This window comes from Camelus bactrianus, chromosome 13 (genome assembly GCF_048773025.1).
Source record: "Camelus bactrianus isolate YW-2024 breed Bactrian camel chromosome 13, ASM4877302v1, whole genome shotgun sequence".
In the NCBI taxonomy this organism is placed as follows: domain Eukaryota; kingdom Metazoa; phylum Chordata; class Mammalia; order Artiodactyla; family Camelidae; genus Camelus; species Camelus bactrianus.
In genome coordinates, this window is record NC_133551.1 from 68,392,884 (window position 1) to 68,410,792 (window position 17,909).

At 59.0% G+C, this 17,909-nt stretch overlaps 2 protein-coding genes across 13 annotated transcripts in view; one reads left to right on the plus strand and one right to left on the minus strand.

The window, feature by feature from the left end:
• Positions 1-1,738: 1,738 nt before the first annotated feature.
• MFAP2 (microfibril associated protein 2) lies at positions 1,739-8,053 on the plus strand. 4 transcript variants are annotated; one of them, XM_074377331.1, is made up of 10 exons: positions 1,750-2,007; positions 2,443-2,521; positions 4,381-4,458; positions 5,511-5,597; positions 5,777-5,803; positions 5,915-6,001; positions 6,131-6,175; positions 6,902-6,989; positions 7,216-7,289; positions 7,531-8,053. In XM_074377331.1, exons 3-10 carry the CDS (start codon positions 4,422-4,424, stop codon positions 7,632-7,634), a joined length of 549 nt encoding a protein of 182 aa, XP_074233432.1. In that variant the 5' UTR covers positions 1,750-2,007; positions 2,443-2,521; positions 4,381-4,421; the 3' UTR covers positions 7,635-8,053. The 4 variants fall into 4 exon arrangements, with proteins under 4 accessions (XP_074233433.1, XP_074233432.1, XP_074233431.1 ...); XM_074377329.1 differs by having other exon boundaries at positions 1,784-2,007; positions 5,508-5,597; XM_074377332.1 differs by lacking the exon at positions 2,443-2,521 and having other exon boundaries at positions 1,739-2,007.
• A 1,240-nt stretch (positions 8,054-9,293) lies between these two features.
• CROCC (ciliary rootlet coiled-coil, rootletin) overlaps positions 9,294-17,909 on the minus strand; it is a 47,066-nt gene continuing 38,450 nt past the window's right edge. For 8 of the 9 annotated variants that reach the window (XM_074377310.1, XM_074377311.1, XM_074377313.1 and 5 more), the window contains 10 exons: positions 16,442-16,611; positions 16,208-16,328; positions 15,766-15,929; positions 14,171-14,386; positions 13,289-13,513; positions 12,682-12,831; positions 12,153-12,353; positions 11,822-11,953; positions 10,742-10,918; positions 9,294-9,951 (listed from right to left, as the gene is read on the minus strand). In XM_074377310.1, the coding sequence (XP_074233411.1) occupies positions 9,865-9,951; positions 10,742-10,918; positions 11,822-11,953; positions 12,153-12,353; positions 12,682-12,831; positions 13,289-13,513; positions 14,171-14,386; positions 15,766-15,929; positions 16,208-16,328; positions 16,442-16,611 (1,643 nt within the window). In that variant the 3' untranslated portion in view covers positions 9,294-9,864. Of the gene's footprint in view, positions 9,952-10,741; positions 10,919-11,821; positions 11,954-12,152; positions 12,354-12,681; positions 12,832-13,288; positions 13,514-14,170; positions 14,387-15,765; positions 15,930-16,207; positions 16,329-16,441; positions 16,612-17,909 lie in introns of those variants that run through there. The other variant, XM_074377318.1, reaches the window with a different exon arrangement.

The window sequence follows — 17,909 nt, forward strand, 5'->3', positions numbered from 1 at the left end:
TGTGCAGCTTATAATGTGTGAGAGGCAAGCAGGGAAGGAACAAGTCTCCAAGAATATTGGGGAAGAGAGCTGTCACCCACTCCCTCCTACCCGACCAGCTGCCACCTCTGCTTGGGTCCTTAGGGCCAGGAGAGTGGGCGGAAGCAGCAGAAGCAGCAGAGAGGATCTAGGAGCCAGGACACTAGGGGTGGCAGCTTTGGGGCTTCAGTGCCCCCATTTTATCAAGTCCTGGGGGGCAGCATTTATGCCAGGCAGTCTCTTCTACCCTAGTGGGATTGCACCTGGCAGTAGGGAAGGACTAAAGGAGGGCAAGGAGGGCTGGGCTGGCCCCCAGGGAGCATTGTACCCCAGGTGACAAAAGTCCCTGCTATTCTGCCATAGACACTGGAGAGGGGATAGGCAGATAGTCACTCATTCATTCACTTGACAAACCAGCACTGGGAAACAAAGTGCATGGGACATAGTCCCTGCCTAATTCAGATTCAGAATCTAAGGGATCCACAGCTGTGGGGGTCGTGACTGCAGACAAGGAGATCTGAAGGCGAGGGCCTGAATCAAGGAGCATCTGGATCCTTCTCCCAGCTGAGCCCTGGTCTTAGGCCTAGACTCCTGTGACCAGGCAGCGCTGAGGACTGCCCTGGAGGCAGGGGTCCTCCAACCCCCACACCCACCAGTCTCTCCCAGGAGAATCCACTGTACATGGGTTTATTCATTCCACAAATGTTTACTAAACAGCTGCTCTGAGCCTGGCATGGTGCCTAATGGGCAAAAACTGAGGATAAGCAAAAGCAGACCTTATCCCTGTCTTCCTGGGGCTGACAGGTTCACTGGGGAGAGAGGCAAGGTCACATGGTCACAGACATAGGGCACCAGCTGTGAGCAGTAAAACAGAAGCTGCTTAAGAGCTTGTAACAGGGAGAAAGGGAAGGCTTCTCTGAAGAAGGGAGGATTTGATCTATGACCTGAAGGAGGAAGACCTCACCAGTGTTCCAGGAGGAAGAAACAGCTTGAGCAAGGGCCCTGTGGCAGCTGGAGGAAGGGGTTCAATGAGAAACTGCCAAAAGGCCACTGAGGCTGTTGGGAGACTAGGCAGAAGGAATGAGGAGGCAGAGCGAGGCTGCGATGAAAGGTAGGGGCTTTGGGGGCCCTTCAGGAGTTTAGCCTTGTTCCCAGGTACCATGGGAAACCAACAAGAGGCTTTAAGTAGAAGTCCCCCTACCCCAACCCTGTCTGAGGTGAGTGGGGGAGGGCAGGGCCCATTTGGGAAGGCCTAGATTGGAGGTTATTACAGAGTCAGAAATAGTGGTGGGAGTTTGATTGCCTGCAGAGGCTGAGGGCAGGGGAGTTAGCCTGGGTAATGGAAGGATGGTGGGCTCAGGTCCTGAATGGGAACATCTTTGAGGGCCAGGTCTGGGGAGGGTCGAGGGGCTGTGATTTTATGGATCCTTGTTGGATTGGCTGTGCCTTGGGAACATTTGTGGGATCAGGCCCGGTATCCTTAGCCCATGGGTTCAAAGAAATACTGGTTATGGAAGCCAGCTGTGGCCAGGAGCTGGCCAAGGAGACCCAGAAGGCACAGCCAGGGAGGGCGTTCTGGAAACTGGAGGGCAAGGCTTATTTCTCCCTGAATGACGGTAGGTGAATCGCCTTTACGAGCCTTGGTTTCGTCCTCTGTAACATGCCCACCTCGCCCACCTCACCATGTTGACAGCGGGCCAGATGTGATGAGGCGCTGAGGAGAAAGCGTTTTGCACAGTGTGAAATGCTGATCAGACGTGACGCTGGCTTAGCGGGCGCCTCCTCCCCGCGGGGCCGCCCTCAGAAGAGGGTTTAAGACCCGAGGGCGCGGCGTGGCGGCCCCAGCGGCGGCGCTCGCGTTAGGACCCAGCGGATCCGGGCTGGAGGGCGGGCGCCGGCCCCGTCGGGGGCCCGGAGGGGAGCTCGGAGCGGGCAAAGGGGCGGCTCCGGCGGGCGGACTCGGAGCGGGCGGCGGAGTGACCCGGCCAGGTAGGCGCGGGCCTGGCGGCCCGACCGGGGTGGGGGCGCTCCACGGGCCGAGGTCGCGGGCCAGGACGTCGGAGGGCCTCCAGGTGCTAGGGGTGCGGGGCTCCGCGGGTCCCCGATGCTAGGGGCGGCTGCCAGGGTCCCTGAACCCGGGGCCGTCTGAGCAGATGCTAAGAGGGCACTTGGAAAGTTTGGGATCGTTCTGAGGGGAGGACGCGAGTTGGGGAGGGAGGGGAACCCGTTTGCTGGGAGCCAGAAGTGGGGGCGTCGGGGATGGGGCCGCTTTTGTTCTCCCAGGGAGGTTGGAATGTGGCGAGTGGGGTGGGGGTGTCCGGCGGGAGCCGCCGGGACAGAGACGCGGAGAGACAAAGAGAGATCAGAGACGGGAGAGCGCGAGGGAGCGCGCTCGAGCAAGTTTCCGTGGCTGATTGTTCCCAGCTGTGCGGCGCCTGCAACATCTGGTTTTCTCCAGCCGGACCCCAGCCCGGCCTCTGGAACAGACAGAGCCTCCCGCAGAGTGAGTCAGTCAGCGTGGGGGCAGGGGGCTCAGAGTAGGCCCCGCTAGTCCCCCTCCTTCTCAGGCACAGAGGGTAGGGGACGTCCCAGCTGTCGAAGGGGCCAGGGTGGGGAACAGGCCTTCTAGGCAGTCCTGGCCTCCACACACCCAGCAATCCATAGTCTAGAAGTGCCTGGAGATGTGGTCCCTTGGAGGGATCCCTTGCTCCCACAGGACTCTCCTCCTTACCGCCCCACCCCTTGCCCTGGGGCCCCTTTCCCAATAAGCCTGGGCCTGGGTGCCCAACCTTCTAGGGGAGGAAAAGACTCCATGCAGGGGGCTGAGAGACCTAGGAGGGACTTTGGGGACAGACAGAGTCACCTTCCCCCAGCCTCTTAAGGCCCCAACTTGGGGCCTTCTGAGTAGTGACAGCTCCATCTAACCTGGCTGCCACCAGCCTGGGGGCCAAGCAGGGGATAGTGAGGCCTTGTGGGGAGTTGCCAGGAAGGCACTCCAGGCTGTTAAGTCCCCTTACTATGAGGAGGCCAAAGGTTTTCAGAATGGGGATGTGGGAGCCAGGTGTCCCCTGCCTGTGGGGCAGCTTGTCATGAGTCCCATCTCCTCGCCCTCACCTGGATTTCCTCACCCACTTCATCTGATTGCAGTAAGGGTGGAGAAAAAGAGTGAGAAGCTGAATGCATGAGATGGGCCAGGGGCCATATAGTCTCAGAATCGGGCAGGAGGGAAAGATGCCCATGTTTCTGCCCCTCTCCCTAAATTCCCTGGGTAGGCTGGGGGGAATGCAGCAAAATTAAGTTTCCAGTTAGCTGTCTGGAAGAACACCTTTTGTTGTGGTGGGGAGGGGGCTTTCCTGGATGGATGAGCCCATGGACTTCCTCCCAGCAGAAGGCTGAGAGTCTTGAGGCTGCCCGCCACTGAGCTGAGACTGGACATGAGGACCTGTAAATTCTACCAAGTCCACTATGTGGCCAAAGACTGGAGGCTGGACTCGACCAGTTCTTGAAGTTCAAGAGCTTGGTGAAGGCTATGGACCACTGCCCTCTCCCCAAAAAACTACACACATAACACTTGTCATACAATGTGGGGGGTTCAGAACCCCTGGGCTGGGTGACAGCACGGTCTCCTTCAGCGCTGTCCTTTTAGGATCCAGAGAAACCCTCCTCAAACTCCACCCTAACTGCTTCCCGCTGCAGCAGACAAATAGACCTCAGTCTCGTGAGTGTGTGATGAAGTCAGCCAGGTCTTAGGAGGCCTGGAGGCCTGGCAGAAGAATCTTCTCAGGGTGGGAGCCCTGCCCAGGCCTGGCTGCCCCAGGGGCCCCTGAGGCCCGTACACACATGTGGTTTCCTGCTGAGCAGGATGTTCAGGGCCCAGGGGCTAACTGGGAGCAGGCAGTGGGTTTGGCAGACTGCTGAGTCTGTGCTGTGATGTTGGCTACGCAGGGTTGGGGTCCCAAGGATGGGCCTGGGGTCAGGGATCCGTGTGATCAGTGCGTTAGACACCCGGGGAAGTGCTGGACCAGAGGGTGGGCATGGGTGTGTGGGCAGGGTCAGGGCTGATAGGGGATTAGAATCCTCCATTCAGTGAGGAGGGCAGGGTAGGGTCTGTTTGTCAGGATCAGTCCTGAAGACAGGCTGGAGGCTGTGTCCCTTGGAACCTGAACACCCAGTAGGTCATCAGGAACCAATGTCCCTCCAGAGTAGTCCCCTTCCCCCTGGGCCCAGACTCCGTGACCCTCCATATGCCTGGCTTCTTTTCCTGGGCTCTCCTTCTCCCGGGTGAATTCAGGGGATCAGAAGTGGGCTCTGAAGTCCTGGGGTAGTGGCCCGGGATGCAGCTTGCCCCTCCTCTTCCTCCAGCTGTCCCCTGACACCAGCCCAGCCCACCTCACTGTGTAGCCATGAGAGCTGCCTACCTCTTCCTGGTATTTCTGCCTGGTAAGTGGCTTCTGGGGCTGGTGGGGCTCCCCTTATGTGGGTGGAAGTGGGGTTTGTGAGGGGAGGGAGCTGGCAGTGAGCTTTTGTTATGCCCTGTGGCCAGAACTCAGCTCCCTGGCTCCCAGGGCCTCCTACCTCCTGGACCACAGACTGGGCCAGCCAACCCCTCCCAAAGTCTGGAGGCGTCTCCTGGACCCTCCCCCCAACCCTCCACAGCAGCAGACTGGAAGGATTCTGGGGAGTGGGCACACACCCAGGCACCAGGATCCACACTTTTTCTTTTCCTTACTGACCCTCCCGGGAGCTGATGTGTAGTAACAGGGGGCGTCCAAGGCAGTCTGAAGGCCTGGGTTCTAGATCCCTTTGGGACCCAACTACCCTATGCAGTCTTGACCTTGAGAAGTTATCAGTGGGGATCACAGAGGCTGTGCAGGTCTAACAGTCTTTCATTTAATAGATATTTGTGGAGCTCCTAGTATGTGCCAGGCAGTGGGCTAGGCCCTGGGGATACAGTGATGAATCAGGCAGACAAATCCCTGTCCTTGTGGTGTTGCCTGCCAGTCTAGAGAAGGGAGGCTGATGTTATCAAGTAGACGTAATAAATGTCAGATTGAGTTGACTGCTACGGAAATAACTGGGAGGATGAGATGGAGAGGGTTGTGGGCCAGCAAGGGCCCCTTAGCAGAGCTGATATTTCAGTTGAGATGAGACTTGAAGGAGGAGAAGCTAACCAAGATCAGAGGTCCAGAAAGAGTCAAGTGCAAAGGCCCTGGGGCAGGCAGAAGCAGGCCCAGTTCCAGGAACAGCGAGAGGCCAGCATGGGGGAGAGGGTAGGATAAGGTCAGCGAGGTGACACAGGACCAGGGAGTATAAGGGCCTTCAGAGTGAAGGAAGGAGTTTGCATCCTGTGGGTCTAAGAGTCTGTTGTAGGATCTTCAGGTCTTATAGGCCTACCCTGGGGACCTCTACCTCCCCTCCCTAGAAGTGCCGTGGGGCCTTTGCTGTCCTTCCGTGCCAGGCACCACCTCAGCTTTGCCTTTTCCTCACAGCAGGCCTGCTGGCTCAGGGCCAGTATGACCTGGACCCGCTGCCTCCATTCCCAGACCATGTCCAGTACACCCACTATAGCGACCAGATTGGTAAGGCCTTACCACCCCCAGGCCTCCCCCATCCCTGCTCCCCAGATGCGCATGGCTCAGCCAGGGACCAGGTCGGGTAGCACAATGGCAATCTTGGGGTGTGGCCCCTGGCTCACTTGTGACCTGGGGCTGGGGACTAGTCTGACCCCCACCAATTACACTTTCATCTTTATTTTCAGACAACCCTGACTACTATGATTATCAAGGTAAAGGACGGGGGCAGGATAGGATGGGTGGGCAGCTGGGTGGGGAGCCCATGGAGACCTGCAGGGGGGTGTGGAGGAGGGAGCAGACCCCCCTATCATCTCCCATTGCAGAGGTGACTCCTCGGCCCCCCGAGGAGCAGTTCCAGTTCCAGTCCCAGCAGCAAGTACAGCAGGAAGTAATCCCAGCCCCCACCTTAGGTAAGCCACAAGCTCCAGCCAAACCCGGGAGTGGGTGGGGTGGTCTGTGCTGGGGCTGGGAGAGGGGACCTCTCCTGCTCTGAACAGACCCCTCCCAATGATCTCTGCCTGCCTCTCCCCCTGCACCAGAACCAGGAAATGTAGAGACGGAGCCCACGGAGCCTGGGCCTCTGGGTAAGAGCCTTCCTGACAACTGGAGAGACAGAGGCATGGTCCCGGAAGTTAGGGGGCAGTGGGGCATGGCACTGGGAGGACGGAGACAGCATGGGTAGATGGTGGGGTGAGGGGCTTGTAGATGTGCCCCTGCAACTCCAGGGCCCCCAAGGTGGCTCCAGGAGATCCCTCTGCTCCCTGGGCCTGGCTGGAGGCGGAGCTGGCTGCAGCCTTAGGAGGGGCCCTCTGCTCCCAGACACTGGGGTGGGGCGGGAGCATGCTGGGGGCTTACTGCCAGCAGGATGGGGTGGTGCTCATGGCAGCCGAGGTGAGGATGGGGCAGAAAGCCCAGGCTGGCTCAGCGGGCCTGCCCCAGCCAAGAGCCTGAGAGAGCCAGCCTGTGTGTGAGGGACCCTGTCTCACAGCTCAGTGTGTGAGTGTGTGCAGACCTCTCGTGAGGTTGCTGTGGACTGTTGTGACTGTATGTGGGTGTAGATTTGTGTTTGAACTTGTGTGTTTCAATATATGCTTCTAAGCGTGGCTGTGAATTTGTGTGTGTGTAAATACACTGGGTAACATCGGGCAGCCTGGGAAGGGCCAGCAGTGTGGTGTGTGCATGTGTTGGGGTGTGTGTCTAGGCTTGGCCTGAGGGTGCAGGGGTCCCCAGGCCCGGAGAGCCAGTCTCCACGGGTGAGGTGCTCTGAGCCTCAAGCTGCAGCCCCCAGTCTGACCCCACCTGTCACTCAGACTGCCGCGAGGAGCAGTACCCGTGTACCCGCCTCTACTCCATACATAAGCCTTGCAAACAGTGTCTCAACGAGGTCTGCTTCTACAGGTGAGCACGGGCTGGCAGGTGGGTGGCGGAGGGGGGATGACAGCTCGCTTCAGCGGCCAAGGTGTGACTGTGGGGAGAGATTGCCAGTCCTAAAGTTGAGCTCAGCTCTGGTTAAGCTCAGGCCTGGGGGCCATGACTTGGGCTCCAATGCCAGGTCCCTTCTGGGCTCGCCCAGTAGCGCTGGGTGAGGGTGGGGCTGACACCTGTGCCGGCCCCATCCCCTCAGCCTCCGCCGCGTGTATGTGGTCAACAAGGAGATCTGTGTCCGCACAGTCTGTGCCCACGAGGAGCTCCTGCGAGGTAGGAAGGCCTCCACCCCCGCCCTCCCCCAACCCCTACTTGTTGTCCAGCCATGTGTCCACCGACCTGATGTTTATGAAACATGGGTCATATGCTGGGGCCACTTCCAGGGGTTCCTGGGCTCCCCTCCTGGCTGCTTTTTATCTCCAGAATATCTCCTGTCACCAGGGATGGGGAGGGGGTGGCAGTTCCCATCACCTACCCTCACTCTGACCCCAAATCCTTCCTGCCCCCTCAACAGCTGACCTATGTCGTGACAAGTTCTCCAAATGTGGCGTGATGGCCAGCAGCGGCCTATGCCAGTCCGTGGCCATTGCCTGTGCTAGGAGCTGCGGGGGCTGCTAGGGTGGAGCTGGCACCCCAAGCCCTGGCCCCTCCTCGGATCTGGGGCCCTTCGGCTCTACCTGACCTGGTGCTTTTCTCCCCAGCCCAACATTCCTTTTATTCTGTAAAAAGTTAGTGGACTGTAGCCCTGGGGGGTTGCCTCAGGCCCCTCCCCAGCCTGTGGCCACCCCTGGGGCACAAGGGGGTGCTCCCCAATGCCCAGTCTCGCCCCCAGGTGGGGGACATCCCAGGCCTCTCTATGGGGTCTGGGCCCCTGACGTGCCTTCTCAGTCCCTCTGAGGACAGTCCCCCACTCCAGGCCCACCTCCCCCCAAGGTAGGCTCTGACCCTCACCCCAGCTGGTCTGCTTGGATTTCCTACAGCCCCTGGGCATAGATCACCTTTGTTTTATACAAAATTAAAAACAGGTTTTTACAAAAGATTCAGAGTCACTTTTTCAGGCGGGAGCACAGAGGAGATGGCCTGCGGCCTCCAACACTGCTCGTCCGCACCGAGAGGCTACCCGGCCGCTTCAGGAGAAGGCCATGTTCCAGCGACCCATGGCCTTGCCTCTGCACTCCCAGCCCTGCCTCCTCACCAACCCGCTTCAGCTCTGACCTGCCCAGAAAGATAGGCCATGACACCTGCCCCCTAGGGGTGTGTGTGTGTGTGTGTTGCAGAGGGTTGTATCAAAAAATAGAAGGTTCAGGAATACAGTTTTCTCATTGTCAGGGCTGCTTGGTGAGGCTGTGAATCCCCCATCATCGGAGGGGGTGCCAGGCAAGATGGGAGGCCACCCGTGTGGAAGGGTGTGTATAGAGTGTAAGGCCAGAGGTCAAGGTTGGTGGACTCTGATATCAGGGGCTTTTGCAGGGAGGGAAGGCTGGTGCAGTTCAGAGAATAGAAACAGGGAAGCCATTATAACACCTCCCTCTGACCAGCAATGTATGAAGGCTCAGCACATCATCTTATTTAACTCTCCAAACAGGCCTACTTGTTGGCTACACTTAATGTTCCCATTTTACAGACAGGCAAACTAAGCCTAGAGGCATTACGTAACCCACCCATGGGTCCACAGCGATGTGGTGGGGCTGGGGCAGAGCCTGACCCCACTGGACTCCATGAGATGAGACTGCTCCTTGGAAACACAGACTGAGCCCCTGGTTCCTTGTGTACTTCCTCACAGCCACCCTGGGAAGCAGACTCCCATTTTACAGATGAGCAAACTGAAGCTCTGACCTGTTAAGCAGCTTTGTGCAGGATCACCCAGAGGAGCCAAGGCAAGACCGCACGTCCACTCCCAGGTCTGCACTTGTTCACCACGTTACCTGGGAGGCCTGTCACTGTCCAGAGGGTGGGCCCTGTCCTCAGGAGGGGCCAGAGAAGAGGGTAGAAAGCTTCAGCTGCAAAGAGTTGAGCCATGGAGTTTGGGTCCCACCCCCAAGCCTCCAAAGTCCCATCTGTTCAAGGGGGTGGGTGGCGCAGGACCCCAGAGGCCTCCCCACCCTGATATCCTGGGGGGTTAGGAACAGGCCTTTCTGGGGGGTTCAACACAGGCGTTTCTGAAGCCTCCCCCATCCCCCTGAGCACCCCTCACCAGGGGACACCATCTCTCTTGCCCCAGACCCCTCCTGTTCCCCTCCTATCTTCTGGGTGGAGACATATTAATAAAGGGACACATCTGTACAAACCATTTTAAAAAATGGGGTTGTCTTGTTACAAAAAACAGAACAGTTCTGAACAATTAACATTGTAAAAAGGTACAAAAATACAGGGACTCTGAATTCTCTGAGGAATTCCCTGACAAACACTCTGAACTAAGGCGGAGACCTCTGGGAAGCCAGAGGAGGGCTTGGGTCTCTGGCCCCTGCCCCAGGCCTGGACACCCCTCCTCTTCCCTGTGAGCCTGTGCTCCAGGCCCAGCCAGAGACAAGGGGGTCTCTCTCCAACCCCTGGCTTTGGCTCTGTCACTCTCGGGGAGGATCACATACAATCTGCACTGGCTCATCCCAGGGGCGAGGGGCTGGACTGAGGGGGCCCACAGAGAGTGGGTGGCTCTGATGAGGCTGGGAGACCGCTGCTGGGTCTGGCTTGGTGCTGGAGTCCCCATCCCGCAGCACTGCCATCCCTGCTCCTCCTCACCCCTAGCTGTGCTCTGGGGGCCCAGGCCCTGGGTAGACGGTGCTGAGACGAGGCCCCTGTCCTGCCCTGGCCATGGGGTGGCTCTTCAGGACACCAGCCAGGAAGATGCTCACTTCTCTGGGGGGCCGGAGGAGGGAGAGAAGGATGCTGAGCTCCTTCGAAGCTCCTGGTGCAACTGTCCCTTCAGTGTGGACACCTGGAGAAGAGAGGAGGTAAGGCCAACCCAGGACCCCCACCTGGTTTCAGAGAAGTGGGAGGTTACTAACAGATGGACCCTAAGCTGCAGCTGGGACTGGAAGGGACCTAGTGCTGCCTGTTTCAGGAGAAACCAGGTCTCATTAAAAGCCAGGGTATGTCCACCCTTTCTTATTTTGCTCTGTGCAGCAGTTGGGTGTCTGTTGACTGCTCAGCATCTCTTTAGGGGCCACCCATCCCCTCTCTCACCACTAGGATAGGCCTGGCACCAGCCCGACTCCAGGGGTGGACCTGTGAGCCAGGCCAGGCCTGCCAGAGCAGCCTTGCCCTGCAGACATGATCAGGGCAGAGATGGTGACGAGGGGGCCTGCAATCTCAGTTGGCCAGTGAGGATCATCGTTGGGGCTGTTGCTGTTGCTCTCAGGAAGAAGGGTCCCTCTCTCCTCTGGGGTCAAGGGTGATTAGGATAATCTGAGGCTGGAGCTGCTGAGGCCACCTGTGCCACCCAGGGAGACCGCCTGCCCAGCACGGAGCCATGGCAAGGGGACTGAGTTCCAGTGACATCACTTGAGCCCCTGTGTTCAGCCATGGCTGACAGTAGCATAGATCCCCCTGGACCACTTCAGCTATGGGTGCCATCGACCCCTTATACCTAAGAGGTTAACTCCAGCCCCCTCTCCCTCTCCCACTTCCAGCTCCAAACTTCCACCCCAGCCCAGATTCCTGAAGGGGGAGTCCTGCTGGTACTGCATCCCCCTGGGGAGGGGCCGGAGCCCACCAGGCCTGAGTACCTGCTCTTCCAGCCCACGAACCCTCTGCCGGTGGGCCCGCTCCCGCGCCTCCAGGGTGCGCTCTGTCTGCACCTGGGCACTGCGTAGACGCTCCACTTCCTGCTGCAGCTCCAGCTGCTGCTCATCCACCTCCAGCCGGGCTGGGCTATGGTTCTGCTCCAGCGCCACCACCTGGGCCTGCGGGAGGGGCGGCTAGTCAGGCCTCTGGCTGTGTGTGTGTGTGTGTGTGTGTGTGTGTGTGTGTGTGTGTGTGTGTGTGTGTGTGTGTGTGTGTGTGTGTGTGTGTGTGTGTGTGTGTGTGTGTGTGTGTGTGTGTGTGTGTGTGTGTGTGTGTGTGTGTGTGTGTGTGTGTGTGTGTGTGTGTGTGTGTGTGTGTGTGTGTGTGTGTGTGTGTGTGTGTGTGTGTGTGTGTGTGTGTGTGTGTGTGAAGGGGTGTCAGGCACCTCCCCGGGGTGGCGGGGAAGCCTAAGGGTCCCTTGGGGCCAAGCATGGGATGCAGAAGAGATTCCTGTTTGTCTTCCACCCCCAGCCCTCCTGGCCTGCAAATCCTGGGTCAGGGTACTTAGTGATCCCAACACGCATACCTATTCAAACAGAGAAGCCCATGTACATATGGCCATAAAAGCAAGCATGTAAATGTGTGTGTTTACACAAATGCATGCATAAAAGTGCAGTACTTTTACATCTAAATACATGAAGACATCTATCTGCACCCAAAGGTACAGACCCCTAATTCACAGGCCCCTAAGACTTAGATCTGCCACATCCATCCATGCACAAGGTTCTCCCAGGTACACTCAGAGCTCTTCATGTCCACAACACACATGAACACACAGCCTTCTGTGCGGACAGGTCTTTAGCATCTCTTTTCTCTCCACTTTGGGGAGGACCCCTTGCTTGGGACGCGGCCCTGAGCTGCCCCCTCTTAAGGGTCTGGGCTCGTGGGTTGTCGGGGTTGAGAGCTCTAGGCTGACTGAGCCATCAGCTCCTCATGGGACGGCCTGGCACTCAGGCTGGGGGTGAGGTTGGGTCCAGGCCAAGGAGAGACGGTATCCAGGGCTGGGTGGGCGGGGGCTAGACCTCCAACAGCTGGATCTGCCTCTGGGCCTCGGCCAGCTCGAGCTCAGCCCCCGTGAGTGTGCGGTCCAGGCGGCCCTTCTCTGCACTCAGCCGCACTGTGTCCTCGTGACTGCGAAGCTTCTCCCGTTCCACCTAGGTGGGAGAGCAGGAGGGGATCAGGGTGCCCAAGAAAGGAGGGAGGTCCCAGGAAGAGAGAGAGGCTCAGAGAGGGATGTCAGATTAGAGGCAGCAGGATCATTTGAGGCCCCCTGACCCTAGGGACATACAGCTGGGACCAACCATGGCTAGAGCCCAAAGGAAGAGAAGGGAGGGCTCTGGGGGCACAGCTCACCTTGTCCAGCGTCCTCTTGAGGGCCACCCGGTCCTTCTCCAGCCGCAGGGCTGACCGCTCCACCTCCCGCTTCTCAGCCTCCAGCTGAGCCAGGGCGTGCTGCAGGCTGCCCAGGCGCTCCTGCAGCAGCCGCCGCTCGTCCTGCAGCTTCTGGACCGTGTGCAGGGCCGCAGCCTCACCCTCTTGCCGTTGCCGCAGCACCTGCAGCAGAAGCCAATGAGTCCCTCATCCATCTGGGCCCCAGGGTTGCATCCAAGGCTTGGGGATGATGAGGCCAGCCTGCTGTGCCCCTTCGCTAGGCAAGGCGACTGTGAGGCCTACATCGGGGAACTGTCGCCTGAGGCCGGACGGGTCTCTCCCGGCCTCAGCTTCTCCATCTGTATAATGGGGATAGGGGCTGAGTGAATTATGCTCCCTCACAGGAGGCTGGGCCTGGGTTTGGGATGAGGTTGTGGTAGGTGGGAAGGTCCTGACCTTGTCCCAAGGGCCTCGTGGTCCCGGGGACGGAAGAGCCTGCCCTGACCCTCACCTCCTGCAGCTGTTGCAGCTGGCCCTCGGCCTCTGCCCGCTGCAGCTCCAGGTCTGCAAGCTCGCCCCGCATTGTCTGCACCTGCTCGCCCAGGGAGCTGCTCTGCTTCCGAGCCTCGGATAATGCCTGCCGAGCGGCCTCCAGCCGTTCCTGGGGGACAAGGGCTGATGGTGCCAGGCTGGCCTGGGAGCCCTGAGGCAAAGAGCTCCCCTCTACTAGGTACCTCCAAGCCAGGCTCACAGCCCACAAAACAGGTAGTCCTCTCACCTGGAGAGTGAGCCAGACAGTAGGCCTTGCCCACGGCCTATCCACTGACCTGTTCAAGGTGGGGACACCGCAGACCCCAACTCTCCCCCATTAGCCTGCCCCCTGGGTCCCTCAGCCCATCCTACTAGGTAGGCTTGGGCCCACCTCCCCCCAGAGCCTCCTCTCATTGGCCAATGCTCTTATTGGGTGCACCCCCCTCCCTCAAAGCCAGCTCTCATTGGCTCCTGGGTTCCCAGCCCACTGCCCTAGGGACTGGCTCTCCACCAGGGCCTCCAAGCCTGCCTTGGAGGCTAACTCTCTCACTGGGCCCACCCACAGCCAGACCCTGGAACCCCCATACTTGGAGCACTTGGCGGTCATGTTCACAGGCGGTCAGGGCCTTCTGCAGTTGTAGGTTCTTGTCCTGGGTGCTGGTGAGGCTGGCGCTGCTCTGGGCCAAAGCCTCTGTCAGGCCCTGCACCTTGTCCCGCAGGGTCCCCTCGCTCTCTTCCACCTTGGTCAGGGCCCCGCTCAGCCGCTCCACCGTCAGCTGCAGAGTCCCCGCCTTCACCTCACTGTCTGCCACCTGGAAAGAGGACAGACAGGATGGTCCAGTGACTCTGTTCCGTTTGTGTCAGGTGTGCCTAACCTAAGCCCTGCCCACCTCTCTTTGTCACTGATGCTTATTGTTCCTTTGCACTGCCTCTGGCTCCACTGGCTGCAACTTGGGCCCGGTCGCACTGCCAGTTCACCAGCACACGGGTGCCATCAACCTGGTAGTCCCAGTCCCTGTGGTCTCCTCTTTGTTCTCATTCCCCTCGCTCTCCCTGCTATGGAGGAAAAAGGGTAACCACCACAACCCTGATATTTTCTGTCTTCTTAACTTTGGTGACTGACAGTGTAGGGCTAGCAGAGTTACTGAACTCCAGTGAGAGCTGAGCTTCCTGGCTGCCAAGGCAAAAAATGAAAATGAGTGAAATCTATGTCTCTAACTTGTCCCATATGCTCCTTTGAGTACAGACTCCGTCATCAGACAGTCCTAAATTCTAATTTTGAGTCTGCTTCTTATTACCCATGTGATCTTGGGCAATGACATGACCTCTGTGAACCTCCATCTGTCCATCTGTGAAATGGGGTGATGATACTTGCCTCACCAGGTTGTTGGGAGGATCACATAGTCCCTGTAGTGTACTTGGCACAGGGCACGCAGATGGGGAGCCTGCAGCTGGGGAAGGGGACCCACCTGTCTCTGCAAGGAGTCCACCCGCTCCTGGAGAGCCTGGGCATGGGCCTCCCGGTCGCTCAGGCCCAGGCGGCTGCGCTGCAGTTCCCCCTCGAGTGAGCGCCGCTGCAGCTCCAGCTTTATGGTGCGGCTCTCGGAAGCGTCCAGCACCTCCTTCAGACGCCGCTTGTCACTCTCCAGCTTTCCCTCATTGGCCTTCATCTTGCTGATCTTTTCCTGTGGGGCGGGGAGGGCTCAGGCCCCATTTCTGCAGTACCCCCTCCACCTCCCGCATCCCTCAGGAGAAAGTGGGGAGCAGCCTCAAAGGGGCTGGTCCAGCCACTCGCTGTGTGATCCAGTGCTGGTCCCTGACACTTCCTGGGGCCTCAGCCTCCCCATATGTTCACAGGATGGGTTGACTTGAGGATCCCAGAGGACTTTCTAGTTTTGCCCGTCACAGAGGCTGTGTGACCCAGTATCAACTCTCCCTCCCTGCTCTCTGGCCCTATTTCACACTGTATGGTGGGGGGACTGGATTGGTCCAGGGATACCACAACCTGGGTATTTACAAAGCCCTGGGAGTTGGGTATAAAAATGCAGATTCCAGGGCCTCCCTCTCAGAGGCCGGCCCAGAGCTGCCTGCGGGACTTGAGCTGAGTCAGGCAGGAGCCTTGGGCCCTACCGGGTTTTAAGGGATGATAATCCTCCCTTCGCCTCGTGGGGTCAGCCGGTGAAGGAGACTTGGGGCATGAGGATGGGGCAGAAGGACAGACTGGGGTCCTTCTCTTCCTTTTACCATCCGAGAGACAGGCAGGTCAAGGGGGTGTTATTACAACAGCCCCCCAGGCCTGGGCTCTCTTCCACCCTGCTCAGAGCCCCAACCCTGCGATGTCTGGGCCCAGCAGCCCCACTCTGGCTCCTACCCAGCTTTGTTCCCGGCCTCCTCCCGCGGCCCCTGCGGCTGGGCCCAAGGCCAGACCTGAAGCCGCAGACACAACAATCCAGCTCAAGTTTGGCCTAGAGCCAAAGGCAGGGGGTGGGCTGTAGGGGCAGTCATGGAGGGCCAGGGGAGGAAAGGGGAGGGAAGGGGGCGGATCTGTGGCTGTAAGAAGGGCTCAAGGCTTCAGCAGCCTGGACCATCACCACCAGGGCCTGTCCTTCTTGCCCCAGACATGCACACGCACACACAGATGTCTCCCAAACCCACATAAAACCCCCAGAACACCACGTGTGCCTATATAGAGATGAAGGAAGCAGAGGTCCCTTGAGCACCGTCTATGTGTCAAGAGTGTAGGTGCAGTCTCTGGGAGATAATTATTGGTCTCCCCATTCTGTAGAAGATGAAAATGAGAATCACACAGCAGGGCAAGGACTTGAACCCAGATCTGTTAGCCTCCAATGCCTGGGCTCTTTCTTCTATAGCCTAATGACCTCAATATGGAACAAGATGATGAAATCTGAATGTGCTTTTGGAGAGTCACAGGCTGGTCACTTCAGTGGCTGCTGAGAGCCCCAGGCAGATGAACAGGGATGCACACAGGAGGACTTACTGACATCCATTCAGGGACACACAGATCTGCCCCACCCCCTCCCCTTGGCCCTCAGCTCCTGCCCACCTGGCTGGCCCGAAGCTCACTCTCGGTGGCCTGCAGGCTCCTCTCCAGGGAGGCCACCTGGTCCAGCACTGCCCGGTGCTCCCGCTCACTGCGCCGCATGCTCTCCTCTTGCAGTGCCAGCTCAGCCTGGGCCCCACTCAGCCGCGCATCCACGCTGCGCCGGGCTGCGGCCCCCACCCAGCCCCGTCAGGCCTGGCCAGTCACAGCCCTGAGACCTGAACCAGGCCTGCCCTCCTCCTACCCCAGGGCCTGCCTCTACGAGGGTCTGTGGGTCTGGACATCGGGTGGGATTGGCCAGGGAGGGTCCCCCAGGGGAGGCAGCCCCTGACTCAGGCCATGGTGGCCAGGGCAGGAATGCAGCAGCAGCTCAGGCCAGTCTAGCAGCCTCCCATCTCAGCTGCTAAGAGAACAAGAGAGCAAGGACCCAGGTAGTCAGACCCACCTTCCTCACTCTCGGCCACAGCCTTCTGCAGCTGCCTTGCCCGTGAGCTTGTACTGTCCCTCTCAGCCTCCATCTCAGCCAGCTGGCGACTCAGGGTGCTCATCTGGGCCCGGAGCTCATCCTGCAGCCCCAGTGTCGGTGAGGAAGGAAACATCCCTGCTCTGACGACCTGCAGCCCCTCACGGGGCCCTTAGCCACCCGGTTTCCTCTCCAGCCACTCACACCCCACCATACCCGTTCCCTCTGGGCACTCCGCAGCTCCTGCAGGAACTCCCGGAGGGCCCCCCGCACTGCTTCCGGGTCCAGGTCTGGAGATGCTGGGGAGGTGGCAGGTCCTGGAGATGGTGGCTCGGACCCAGGGCTGCGTTCCAAGGGGCTGGAGCTGCTGAGCCCTTCCCCACTTCCTGGAAAAGGAGATACGCTCAGGGATGCAGGAGGCACTGGCCTCTCCTGCTTGGATGGCGCCTGCAGGCTCCTAATGCATCTCATCCACCCCTGCTGTGGCCGGCAGCCCACGTGAGCTTCCCACAGCACAAACTGGGTCGCTTCACCCACTTGCTTAACCCTTCACCAGCCCCCACAACCCTCAGAATCAAGCCCAACTTCCCTGTCACCACCTGCTGCTCACTCCGGCATCACCCTCTCTCCCTTTACGAGCTGGCTACTTCACATCACCCACAGCTCCCACGTTCTAGAACACCTCCTCTTATAAAAGCACTAGGGCCTTTGTACATGCTGAACCCCTCTCTCCCTGTGGCTTCTCTTTGCCTGGCCCATTCCTTTAGGCTTAAATGTAAAGATCACTTCCCAGAGGCCTCCCTGACCCCAGGCTGGGTTTGGGTGAGCTCATCCCCTTACAGGGGTCTGATGTCTGCTTCCCTACCCAGACCCCAAGCGCCATGAAGGCTGCATCCCCAGGGCCCAGTCCAAGGACGGACACTCCATCACCTCTACGCCTCCCTGTACTGAGTGCTTACTGTGTGCCGGGCATGGGCCAATGCCTGCCCTACATCACCTCATTTCATCCTCACAGTAATTCCCTGAGACGTAAGGACCAATTTCCCCCTTCACAGGCTGGGAGAGCTCAAAGCAGTTAAATGATTTGCTTGGTCTCAAAGATGGGAAGATCCTGAGCTAGGAATTGAACCCAGGTGCCCCTATTTCCCAGCTGAAAAAAAGAGCTCTCCTTGGGAGATGATGGGCTAGGAAGGGGTGGGAGGGGGCGGGGTGGACAGAGACAGGACGGCACCTGGAGGTCAACACAGGAACTGCAGGCTAGAGGGTCCGCGTGCCCTTCGCATCCTCCTGCCTCTGCCAAGAGACACCCAAACTGCCCCACAGCTCTGTCAACACCCAAAGGACCCAGAGCAGGACGTCTACCCACTGCCTTCATCCCCTCAGAGTAAAGCCAGCACCCTCGTGGTGGCCTGCAAGGACTATGGGAGCAGGCCCTGTGCCTATGAACCCTGTGCCTCCCCTCTTACACCGTTCCACCTTGCTTGCTACACTCCGGCTGCTCTCGGGCCCTTGCTGTCCACAGGACAGGGGTCCTCCCACACAAGACCTTTCCACGGTCCTCAGTCTCTTCTCCCAATCTCCCCTTAGCTACCACCTCCTCAGGGAGGCTCTCCCTGCCTCCCACACAACATCCGAGCCCCGCCCTTGTCTTCTCCTTAAAAAATCTTTTATTGTGATAAGGTAT